The sequence below is a fragment of the Mercenaria mercenaria genome, chromosome 6, assembly GCF_021730395.1.
Source record: "Mercenaria mercenaria strain notata chromosome 6, MADL_Memer_1, whole genome shotgun sequence".
NCBI classification, from domain to species: Eukaryota; Metazoa; Mollusca; class Bivalvia; order Venerida; family Veneridae; genus Mercenaria; species Mercenaria mercenaria.
In genome coordinates this window covers 20,872,025-20,885,255 of record NC_069366.1, presented here as the reverse complement: position 1 = coordinate 20,885,255, position 13,231 = coordinate 20,872,025, and the positions used below count along the sequence as shown (strand labels likewise).

General features: G+C 32.8%; 1 protein-coding gene across 2 annotated transcripts in view; it reads right to left on the bottom strand.

Annotated features, from left to right (window-relative positions):
• LOC123549463 (probable methyltransferase-like protein 24) overlaps positions 1–13,231 on the bottom strand; it is a 34,783-nt gene that overhangs the window by 17,373 nt on the left and 4,179 nt on the right. The window contains exons 1-2 of one of the 2 annotated variants that reach the window (XM_053545347.1): positions 7,659–7,992; positions 793–836 (exon numbers count right to left, since the gene is read on the bottom strand). In XM_053545347.1, the coding sequence (XP_053401322.1) occupies positions 793–836; positions 7,659–7,763 (149 nt within the window). In that variant the 5' untranslated portion in view covers positions 7,764–7,992. Of the gene's footprint in view, positions 1–792; positions 837–7,658; positions 7,993–13,231 lie in introns of those variants that run through there. The other variant, XM_053545346.1, reaches the window with a different exon arrangement.

Here is a 13,231-nt window from a genome sequence, read left to right as displayed (position 1 = left end):
ACGAGCGGGCACCTGGGTAGAACTACCGACCTTCCGTAAGCCAGCTGGATGGCTTCCTCACATGAAGAATTCAACGCCCCGAGTGAGGCTCGAACCCACATCGATGAGGGGCAAGTGATTTGAAGTCAGCGACCTTAACCACTCGGCCTCGGAGGCCCCCAATCGTTTAAAGAAGTGAAATAATTTTCAAAATTGGGTTAAACATGAGTAAGTTATGAGCATTTAAATATTTGATCAAAATCTCAACCATTTTGTTTTCATGGCAACAAAATCAAAATGGCGGATTAATTTGAAATTTAAGACACATTTTTTAACTCTATTTACTAACTTCTGTATAATAATTTCTCTACTTTTTTCCACCTATAATGAGAAATTACCAAGTTTTACATCTTACACTCAAGAAATATTATGAAATTAATCTATTTAAAAGGTTATTTCTAAAATAAAGAATTCAGCAGTTTGTAAAGGACGTCATTAACACACAAAAAGGGCGTCCATGATGAAACATTTTCATCAATTTCAAACTGTTATTTCTTCTTCAATAATGATCTGATTTTTAAACATTCTTGCAGCGTTATGAAAGGCTTTAGGATGCCTTTCATATAAAATCAACTTATTGCCAGGCATTTCTTGACCTCAAAATTAAAACTAAACATGTATAAACACATTAATTAACGACTCAATTTTCAAAACTTAAGAATTTTAGGGTTCATAAGTATAATTCTCGTATTCCGCGGTGATTAGTTCACTTGAAATAAGATTTCTGTAAGGTTTATAATGAAATAAACATACCCCCGATATTCGTCATAAATCTTTCCCAAGCTATTGCCTGTCTCCTGAAGAAAGAAAAAAAGAACAAGTAAAGTAACTACATTTTGCTGACAATGTACTTCCAACAAGTAGTTTAAAGAAATGTGAGTTAAACTTGAAACAAACTAACAACAATCAACTTGAAAAATAGAAGATAAATAAACATGCAAAATCAGGAAATTTACGAATATAGAAATATCTTTATCATATTCTCTATTTAGGCATATTTTCCGAAATGTGTCAACACATATAGTAAACTCATGTGATATTGTTTTTCTCATACTGATTTAACTAAGAAACATCATCGCTAAGTGTAAGATGGCGTTAAAGACAACGTCGCAAGTCTCTGTTCCTGGTTGTTTTGTAAGACAGGTACTTTAAAAATGGAAAGTGTGAGAAGTCACATGGGACATGTTTTTCAAGGGAGGGTGTCCTTGATGCCAGTTGCTTTACATTTTTCTACTTTCGTTCTGATTATATATTACGTTGAATTTGTACTTCACTGAATTCGTGATTTGAGTTTGTGATGATATGATTTGTTTTACGCATGAGTTATTAATAAATATGTGGCTACTAACTAAAATATCTGGTATTACGGATTTTTAAGAAGTTCAACCAATCTTAGACTGCATTAGCATTAAAACCTGACATGTGAAAATTTGACAAATAAAGAAAAAGGGGTACTGTCTACTACAGCTCAAAGATGACTGAAAAATAACTGAAACATTTCCGTTAATCATATTAATGGTACTTGTTTGAAATATACTATACAGACAATTTTACATAAGGTATTATCATAGTAGCCAGTTAAATAGAAATTTGTCTATTTTCGGGTGAATATGAAATTTTCGAAATAGTGATTTAGTGTAGATATTTCATGTTCTTCTAATTGATTTTGTAATCCAAGTGAAAATGTCAATATATATATATAGATACCGGAAATAGTTACATATAAAAATTTTGCTACAGATGAATATAATTATGATAATACTGACATAAAAGGAAGCCATGCCAAATAAATTTAGATGTAAAGATTAATCGATAAGTTTATAAACAATGTCTTCTTAAAATAACTGATGTCTTCCTAAAATATTTGAGCTACACTTATCCTACATAAGAAAAATAAGGAAACAGAGTATTTTTATCTAAGGTTCCAAACAATATCATGTCTCTAATAAGAAATGATCATGCAGAGCATTGTACTTGTAGGTCAGAGTTGAGTATAATATTCTGCAACTCTGTATAGCCGATGGACCTCATTCAGCACGGAAATGGCTATCGCAGACCGTCCTAATTATAATCATAGCTTTGTCCAATATAGTATTAGGAATACCATCAGTAATTGTGTGTTAAGGGTAACTTCCAAAGAATTAGATGAAAGATAGGTAGGCTTTCTACTATTTCTATTTATAGAACATCAGAAATATCATTTTTACAATATATGTCAGACAGGGGAATGCCTGGATGATTTTGAAATGTACGCCAGATATGAGCAGCATAGCTACGAACCAAGCAGAGATGCTGCGAGTGTGGGGTAGGTGTGGGAGGGGGATCTCCATCCCCCGGCGGATTGGGGTTTAAGGGCTTCCCCTTGAAAATGTTGAAAAACTTTTGGCAAGAGATGCGTTCTCTTGCTATATTCCAGCGTTGATATATTTTGTTTGTCACATATTATATATATTTATGAGGAGTACTCTGAAAAGTGTGTGCATCAATAGCTTGATCGCTCTGACACGAGACTCGGTCCGTACTAGTATTCATTACGAATTTTATCTACGATTTTAAAATGTTTAATATTTATTTCGCAGATTTGTCCTTTAATTACTTCGATACAACGATAAAGAACAAAATGAATTATGCCAGACTTAGAATATTGAAAACTCAGAGTTTTGTGAATTGCTCTATACAATACAGCTCAGGACACACTTTAAATCAACAGTAACAGTACACATATATATATTATGTTTCAAAATACTTGCGTCACTGAAACACTATGTCATTCTGTAATATGTTTTATTTTGCAACTTCCAAGCCCCTTTCAAGCATATTGTGTATTGCCAAAGGAACCAAACAATGTGTCTCTTAGGGTAACTGCATCTAAACTCTTACCTAATCCCAACTGATACACATGTGAACAAATCGCACATTCGAACCGTGTGCAAAGCTGTTATTATCATTTTTTATTTATTTGGTTATCTAATATCCTAATATCCTTTCGTTACAGAGGCAAAACTTACACATTAAGGATATACTAGTTTTTTTGTTGTTATCGTTTTTGAAATATATTTAATTTAATGCATGACTTCTACATCCTCATTTTGACAGGATTTTGATAAATGCACCTGTCCACACATTGCAAATATTTCAAGTTTTCTCACGCGAAACGTATTTTTTTCTTGTTGAAGTTAACAACATATAATATTGGCAAACGCAAATTAAAGCTGTGTGAATTGCTAAATGGTATTCGGTATACAAATCTGGATAGAGATTGATGGATTTACTTGCATTGCAACCATTTAAATAAATCTTGAATATCACACCATGAGTGACTTTTTTCTTACTCAGGTTACTGTTATGTTGGTATGTTTGTAGAAAACGAATGCTAGGTCGTTGCCGCACAAACTTGGATGCACAATAGATTTGTTGGGTATTTGTTCATAATTTCAAATGTAAAATTCGGATCTAGAATACCATGGGGATATGGTCTGTAGCTTGTATCCGCTCGTATCTTTGTATGTTCGAAACCCCGCACGAGATGTCTGTTTTCTGATAAGAGTAAGTCATCAAGTTGGCTTTGTGAACAATTCATGGATTTATCCAGGCGCCAGTTCAGTGCTAAAGTTATGTCCGAAGAAGGCACCTGGGGTCTTCCTCTCAACAGTAAACACTGTTAAAAGCTGGATAGTTCTTTTGAAACAAATGTTGCAAGTTTACTTTAATTCATCATCTTATACTATTGTGACCTTTGCATTGCTTAATCCTGTCACTCTGGATGAACCAGTAATAACGCTTGAGTTCCATTATGGTGTACACTTCAAAGAACCGATTAAATGCCACTGCAACAACACAATCATGTATAGGACAAGTAAATTTGTCAAACAAATACCAGATTTTATTTTTTTTTTAGAGAAATACTGGAAACCTATTACAGTTCTTAAATATCTATTGAGGCGGTGCAAATATCAGTTTATTATATTTTATTGGTCTTTGGATGAGTCATTTGATTTTAAAACATATTATGTCATATACTGTAATGTAAAAAAACAAAAGATTAATGAGGTTAACTTTGACGTTCCCTACAAAACATTAAAAAATGATCCGTTTAGGGGCTTCTCTTTTTTATATAAACCTATTGCCCTAATAATTACATGTGTAACAGTTAATCAGTTCTTCAAATTAAACCAATACAGCGTTACTATTATTAAATGGATGTAAGAATGAAACTAGTATAAAACAGGATTGAAAACTGAATATTCAAAAATTGTGAAGCGGACTATTCATGTACATATGGGTACATTAAAGTATGTTATATAAGATACCTCACGGACCTCAAAATGTGAATAGCTTTTACTTGTTGATCTCTTTTACATGATGTACATTAATTCAGTTTATTTGTTTATGAAAAGTTCAGTAATATGATATTTTAACGCTTAGAATAAATAAGTATAAATTAGTTTGCCTTTGAATGAGATTTTTTTTAACAATTTTCCCTTTAAGGACCTCAAATCAGTTTTCCTGAGCCATGTATTTTGAATGTATATAAAAATTGGATTGAATAAATTTTGTGTCAAGGGTTATATTTGATCAAGGTCATGAATTAACCTTTTGAAAATTGTTCTAGATATATTTGATTGAAATAAATAAAACATTTTTTGGTTGATTCAAGCCAACAAATCGTATATGTAATCCTTCCCTGATTTACTTTATAATGTTAAAATACAATTTTTTATGCTTTCTTCTTAAGAAACCTCTTTTTACAGTCAGTTTTAAAATTCTACATTACAGTAAATACCTGATTATGTCCCTTTTTAGTATGTATCTTGAGAAATAGGAGTATTTAGGGGTAAAATTTGTATATTTTATATTTTGTATACCAAATGGTTGTCGGTCTATGTAAGTAATATGTTATCCATGTTTAGATAATATGAAACATTACTATATAGATGAATTTCAATTTAAATGAAAACTATTTTTATTGTTTGTTTTTTGTTTTCGGTTTAACGCCTTTTTTCAACAGTATTTCAGTCATGTAACGGCGAGCAGTTAACTTAACCAGTGTTCCTTGATTCTGTACCAGTACAATCCTGTTCTCCGCAAGTAACTGCCAACATCCCCACATGAATCAGAGGTGGAGGACAAATGATTTCAGACACAATGTCTTTTATCAAATTGTCCCAGAGAACATAAGCCTCGCCTTGGGATCGAATTAACGCTAAGCGGGTAGGCTTAAAACTATTTTTAAGATATTTTTACATCTCTTTTTTTAAAATAGATTTAAAAGGAGGTTCCATGGTAGATAAATCGTTTCTCCTGCTCTTGTAGGATTTGGGATCCCTTAAAGTAATTTCCTGCAAAATGCGGTGCTTTCTTCACAAATGAGAACATCTTTGCCATTTTTTGTTCCATATTTTATTCGCTATTTTATTTTATTGTACTTCTCTCTAATAATGCTTACTGAATATATGACACAATATATGTATTAAAATTTATTTATTTATTTATTATTGTCTTCTATGACTATGGGAAACTGTCAGTACATTTCAATCAAGGCACACAGAAAAACTAAAACAATAAAATACATTGTAAAATACACAAAAACACAAGAACAAAATACTGTATTAAAAGAATATAACTCCGTTAGAAATAATACATCTAGTGAAATTTTGTGATTTTGAACTAGTTTTGTTTTAATTTAAAATATCAAATGCGTGTTATTTACTTTTTGATCAGCATCAGTCAATCAAGATGTTTGTATGAATTTAATTATTCCTTCCTTTATCTTTATCTCAAAATACTTTTATTATTTCTGAAAACTCTATGCTACATTGTATATTGTATAAAAGTTTGTACGAGTGTGGTAAAGTCGTATTTCTTATTGAAGCTTTAGACTGAATAAGACTTTGAAAAATATATTGTATATACATGTCACACGAAACCTTTAATACAAAAAACAGTAACTATTTATGGAAAAAGAATTCATCACTTATATTACAATTCAATATGGCTTCAATTCACTAATTTCCTTAAAAGTCAGGCTTGAATCATTCACTTAGATTGAATTTCCCAACATAAACAGGCTAGGGCTGCTTCCCAAAATCTGGGAAAAATAGCCCTGTGTTTATCATCATGTTAATTTTCAAATTCTGCGACGCTTTGCCTTCAGCCATCTCTTAACCACTGCTTGATAATTGATGAATTGATCATTTTAGTACACTGAGAAGTTTATTAGTGTTTTCAACAGTTAACCTATTTCTCAGGTCAGTCACGATTCTGTTAACACTGGAGAACACCCGCTCAACTTCAGCGGTGCTGACAGGGAGAACAGCGGCTGTTGAACACAATTTTGTAAAAACTGGATAGGTGTTTCCGATGGCAGCGGAAACTGTCATTAGTGTCTTGAGGAGGGCTGAGGTACCCTTCACCATTGGGTCGAGATCAGCCACACAGTCTTTGAGTGAGTCCCACTCTACATCCTCACTGAAGTATTCAGCCAACAGTTCAATTTCATCATTTCTATCAAATGACCCTTTCCCTGACATGTCAAATATGCTAATCGCGTCAATAATGTCGATGTTCTCTAGCCGGCTCTTTATGTTGTCTAAGATTGTCGATGAATTTGTTCTCAGCCGCATGTACTACACTTCTCTTTTGTTCAGTTATAATATTTTAATGATCTGCAGATCTATATGAAAAAGAAAACGTTGGGGTGTTGTATTTTCTGATAATGTTAGAATGCATATTTTATGGGGTAACAATATTCTAAATAATTGTTAATTTGTCTCCTTCGTTATGGAGATTATGACCAAACATAAAAATATCTCATAATGAACGACCTCGAATTACTGTGACTAGAGGTAACAAAACAATTGAAATTAAAGTCTACCTTAGTTATTTAAATTGTAAACAGTATTGTCTGCATCACAAACTAAAATGAATTTACACGGGCTATTTGACGCGCGTCAATGACGCACGTCACGACGTGAACGATGCATCAATATTTCCCAAGCTGTATTTTCAGAAACATAAATTACTTCATAAGTAAGTGTAAACAAGTAAAATGTAGATTTATTTACCTTTTAAAGAACGAAGTTAAACTCCTGTTTGTTTGTTTGTTTGCGCAATTTCAGCACGCTCGTTGTGGAGTTGAATTTTCTTCCGTTTTTCGGAAGGCATGATTTACTTTTACACCCGTAATGTCAAAGTTTCTAGAAAGAATGATAGTCGCTACAAAAATTCTTGGCCAAAAAAAATCTGTACAATAAGGAAACATAATTAAAGTTAATTACCTTTTAATTACCGTTTAAATTAAATCCAATTAATCCTCAGATGCTTGCCGACGTAACAAAAACAATCCTTAATAAAAATTCTCCCCGACCTATTTCTACAATCGGTCGCTTTTTGTCTGCGAAAAACAACAATCATCAAAATCAATTTTGATGACAAAACACATAAAACACCACTTGCCGCATATATTGACTTGTTAAACTCGATCCTGTTTAAAGTAGTACACGGCGAATTAATACACACTTACGCACGCGACCTTGATTACATGACACAACAGTTTATAATTCTGTATGAATTCGATAAAAATTATTATTTTTGCTATTATATAATAAGCAATCGATTACCTTCTGTATCGGTTCCGTAGTGTATTCACGCTGTTCCCAAACAAAAACCGCAAAAATACACAACCCTAAGCCACATATCAAAATAATGGCATACTTATTTTTCATATTCCTACTACCTATTTTCTTTTTATTATAAAATCCTTTTCAATGTACAAATATTATCCTCTCTATAATAAGATTTATGAATACTACAAAACGTCTTCAGTGTTCAAATATAAGAATTTGCTAGTGGTATGATTTGCTGCCCAGTAAAGTTGTCGTATTAATTTCTTTTTAAATATACTGATTTATCCTAAACATATTATTTTCTCTTTTTATAAACGACCTTGAAATTGCGTTACAGACTAATATATTTCCCGGTATAAATCTAGACTAGATATCCATATATCTCATACTGTTTGCTGACGATTTATTTTATTAAGTGATACGCCCGAGGGTCTTCAGTCCCATTTGGTTTATTGGCAGAATATTGTATAAAATGGAAATTGACTGTAAACATTGATAAGACAAAAATTGTTGTATTCAGAAAAGGCGTAAGATTAGCGCAAAATGAACACTGGACGTACTCGGATGTAGAAATTGATGTGGCTGAATTGTTCAACTACTTGGGATTTGTTGTAAGCAGTGGCATTGACACTTTAGCCGGAAAAGCTTTAAAAGCCATGAACTCTATCTACACATTGACCAAAGGCATGGATATACCAATTAATATTCACTTAAATTTATTTTTTCATACGTTTCTTCAATATTACGTTATTCATCAGAAATATGGGGCTTTGCAACTGCCGATAAAAAAGTCCATAGGAAATTTATAAAACGGATATTAAATGTGAAAATGTCTACCAGTAATCTAGCGATCTATGGTGAGACAGGTAGAACACCCCTTTATATAAACTGGAAAATCATAATAATAAGATACTGGTTTAAACTTGTTAATAATAAGTCCAATTTATTTTACAAAATGTGTATAGTAATATGCTTACGGGCTGTGAGAATGGGGATAATAACTGGCTTTGTAAAGTCAAAAATATGTTAAACCTTTCAGGATTTGGTGAAATATGGTTATTTCCATCCTCGGTAGATGTTAAACATTTTATACCTGTGTTTAAGAGTAGGCTGATAGACACTTATATTTCTGAACGGCGGATTAATGTTAACAATAGTCCTAGCTCGATGTTATTTAAAGAGCTGAAAGAAACTTATGTAATGTCTCAATATTTGTTAACAATTTAAAATTAGGAACATCGGCACATTTTATCAAAGCTGAGAACGTCATCTCATTGGCTTAATATTGAATATGGTCGACATAGAGGCATAGAAAGACAAAATAGAATATGTGAACTTTGTAATAAAAGAGTAGTCGAAGACGAGTATCACTTTGTGTTGGAATGTGACGTATTTAAAGAGTTACGTATTATTCTTATACCAAGATATTATCGAGTTAGACCAAGTATGGCTAAATTAGTAGACATGTTGAAAACTAATAGTAAACTATTGCTGCATAAGATCTCTGTTTATTTGATCAAAGCTTTCAAGCAAAGACATGTATATATTGGATGCGACATGATTGTGTAAAATGTGTATAAAAATAATTAACTTGTGTATTAACTTTATGCAAGTAATCCTTTTAAATGTGTACCTTTTTAAACATTCTCATCAATTTAATTGTCATGACTGTTATATTACTATTATTGCCATTATTGTCACTATCATGCTATTATTAATATGAATATTGGTTTATGTCGATGTGCTGTATATACATAAGACTTAATAAAAATTATGTTCTGTTCTGTTCCCATAGACCCCAATTATGAAGAATTGTGTTAGGTCCAAACTTTTCAGATCAGTCTAGCAAAAAGTTAAGCCCACGACCATATATGTATATATGCATCGAAATGTAGTTGGGATGTAAACATATAGAAAAATTTGCAAACTTCCAAAATTAGAGAGAAGCTCTTAATATCACAATTTACATAAAATTGTAACAAAGTTATTGAAAACCGGAAGAAAAATTGTCATTAATTATCCTATTTCAGAAGCAATGTCAAATTAAGAATTAAACAATCTGTTAAGTTTTACAATTTAAAACCTGGTGATTGCTGTAGTGTCAATAGCTTTTTCCTTTGCACCAATATGTGGTGCTTTAAGACGAGATTAGTAGCAGTTGTGTGACAAAACTATATTTTTTATGTTACTTAATTCTTAATTAACCCAGTATTATCACATGGATTGGAAATATTGGGTTTAGATTATACAAATTATGTCCATTCCTTTCACATCTTGTAATGCATCTGTTGCTGGCGATTGTGAAAGAAACTCTATGTATGTGTAATCGAAACGTTGTATTAAGTATTCACTCATTGAATAATGAATATGCCAGATTATAAATATATCAAGAAATGTCATCAGATGTTATTTTATCATGATAGTATTAGTCACCAAAATATTGTAACGAAAGCAGAATTAAATACATACAGAAATAAGTTTGGTTTGATTGTGAATATCGGACCCGTTAATTCTTTTTGTCGGTATGTGCAGCGATTAAAAGATCAAAATCTACAAGAATGATCAGAAGAACATAATGATGATGCTGAGGGGATTTTCACATGCATTTTAAACATTTTGATGTATTATATATAAAATGCATTGACTGGCAATACGGATATTCAATAGCGGAGAAAAGATGAATCTAGATGCCTTTAACTTCTTTTATATATTAAATAATTCTAATCCAATTAACTAGTATAAAATAATGTTACTTAAACTGTTTTACCCGTTTACGGGATCTTCAGGAGTAAAGGAGTAAAACTCGAATGTTGACGTAAGTAACGTCGCTTGGTAACGACGTCGTTTTATTGTAATAAGTGACGTTACTCTTCGGAGTGTTTTCAAGGGACGTTGCTATGTATTAAAAATAGTGGTTTTTTTTTGCATTTATTTCTACACAAAAAAATTATTAATTAATAAAGTTTTTTCTACTTCTTTAGAACTTGTCTGTTTCTTGGTTTTCCGGATTCCTTATATGTTTATCAAGAAGATATACTCGATTTCTCCAATATAGTCTTTTGAACATCCGGAACATTTCGTTGCATATATGACATTTTGTATTTCACACGTACCGGAATTTTCGACCATTTTTTGAAGTGGTAATTATTCCCTTCTATCAGAAATTTACACAGTCCACATTTTTCTTTCCACATTGCTTTATTTCTTGTTTCCTTGCTGATTCTGAAAATGATACTCTTGTCAATAGTTTCTTCAAGTTGGCTGGTTGTCTCTTGCTTTTAATAATTTTATTTTGTGAAATAATTGATTTCATTGTAGTGTCGTTATTTAAAATTGGTAGATTCCTCTTATTATGTTAAAAATCCAAAATTTTCGGAATGTGTGTTGATACATAAGGTTTTATTTCTTTATCATTTTTTGGTCTTTTTCAATTCTTCTTTTATCAATTGATAAATTAATGCTCTCTGTATTCCATTTTCAATTAGTTTTAGAGATTATCTTTTAGATGTCAGAAAAGGCAGTTCATCTGTACTGATTTGCATGATGAACTTTAAGTCTTTATGAAGTTTATTTAATATTATATTGAAGATGCTTAATTGCTCTCTCGATTTTGGCCATAAAATAAAAATGGCATCTAAAAGACATTTTCAGTTATGTATTAAATATTTTTGAATTCAGCCCCATATTTTTTCTACCTCCATGTATGATAGTTCTTTTAAATGACCAGAATAATATGTTCATTAGTTTAGTTTTTAGGCGGTTGTATGTTAAGAAAATCCGTACTGTCTCTAATATTGTTCTACAAGTATTTTGTCAATGGACGTAGTAGAGACTCTAACATATTACTTAATATGTGAGTTTGGCAATTCGTTCCAGCAATTATTGGACGTATTGTTGAATCTTTGCCATTCGTAATTGTCACCACCTCTGAATCTTGCCAAGACCAAGCGTTGTTTATCTCCTGGCTTTTATGAACTTTCGGTAGACCATAGAAATTCCGTTGTTTCACCTCAAAGGTTTTAAGGTAGTTATACTCTTTTTGCATCAAGCAGTTTTTAAAGTTATCTACTTTTTGCATGAAGGCACTTTTCTCGCGAACCACTACACCCAGGACCTTAAAACTTCACGTGCTGATAGTACTTATTAAGTACACGACTCCTACTGACTTTGGAGTCACCAGGTCAAAGGTCAAGGTCACAGGGGCAAATGTTAACTTTCTGCAGGAAGGCACTTTACTCGCGAACCACTGCATTCAAGACCTTCAAACTTCACATGCTGATAGTACTTATTCAGTACACGACCCCTACTGACATTGGTGTCACCAGGTCAAAGGTCAAGGTCACAGGGGCCAATATTAACTTTTGCATGAAGGCACTTTACTCGCGAACCATTACACCCAGGACCTTCAAACTTCACATGCTGATAGTACTTATTTAGTACACGATCCCTACTGACTTTAAGATCACCAGGTCAAAGGTCCAGGTCACAGGGGCCAATGTTACATTTTTGCATGAAGGCACTTTACTCGCGAACCACTGCGCCCAGGACCTTCAAACTTCACATGCTAATAGTACTTATTGAGTACACGACCCCTATTGACTTTTGGGTCACCAGGTCAAAGGTCAAGGTCACCAGGTTAAAGGTCAAGGCGCTGCGAGGGCATTTGTTACAATTTGCGATAGCTCTTGTTCAGTGGTGAAAAGTCGCTAAAGTTTGTTCTTTTACAATGAATATATCATTCTCTTCCAACCCATTAAAATTTCTGATTTACTTAGTTTTATAATGATATAAAGTGTTGGTGTAAATTTAAGCCCTTTACTTAAAATTGCAATTCCGTTAGAGGTTCTGATGAAATGTTTATAACCTTGATATCATGTTTCATGCCTTCTCCGTTTAATTTTACCACCGGTCATTGTACAAAAAGGAATCATCCTTCGTATTATGTTGCATTGTTTCCAGCTGTCGTATACTGAAACTGGTTTTGAGTGGTTAACAGAAGATTGACCGCCCACTATGAAATAATGCACTGAAAATCACCTGAATCTTGCCCCACTACTAAAGTTGGAAAGTTGCCATAACACCTATAATTGTGTCGGTGCGAAGTTAAACCAAGCAAGTAGCATTCATTTATCAATTCGAGTACTTGATGAAAATCCTTGAATGTCTTGAGGGAGACCTTTTAGTCCAATTAACTAGTTTTGTCACCGCGCATCTAAATTGATGTTAACCTTCAGGATGGGTTAGACTTTAGAAACACTTATCTGTTGGGGACTGACAAATATATTAAACCTATAACCACCTTTTATCTCTAATCTAATCAGTACAATTATTACATTCCGGAAGGCCAACATACGATGTTTGGTTGGGCGATTTTCGGCGGGGAGAGACGACGTTCAGCGGTAATGTGCCATAATGAAATGACGTTCGGCGGGGCGACAATAGCGGGTGACGTGCGGGGTGCCATAACTGTCATGTTGCAGAAACAGATCAAAACAACGGAATGGCATAAAGCCACTATATTTAAGTGATTTATAAAAGAAATTGCATAAACGTTGGCTCGAACGGTG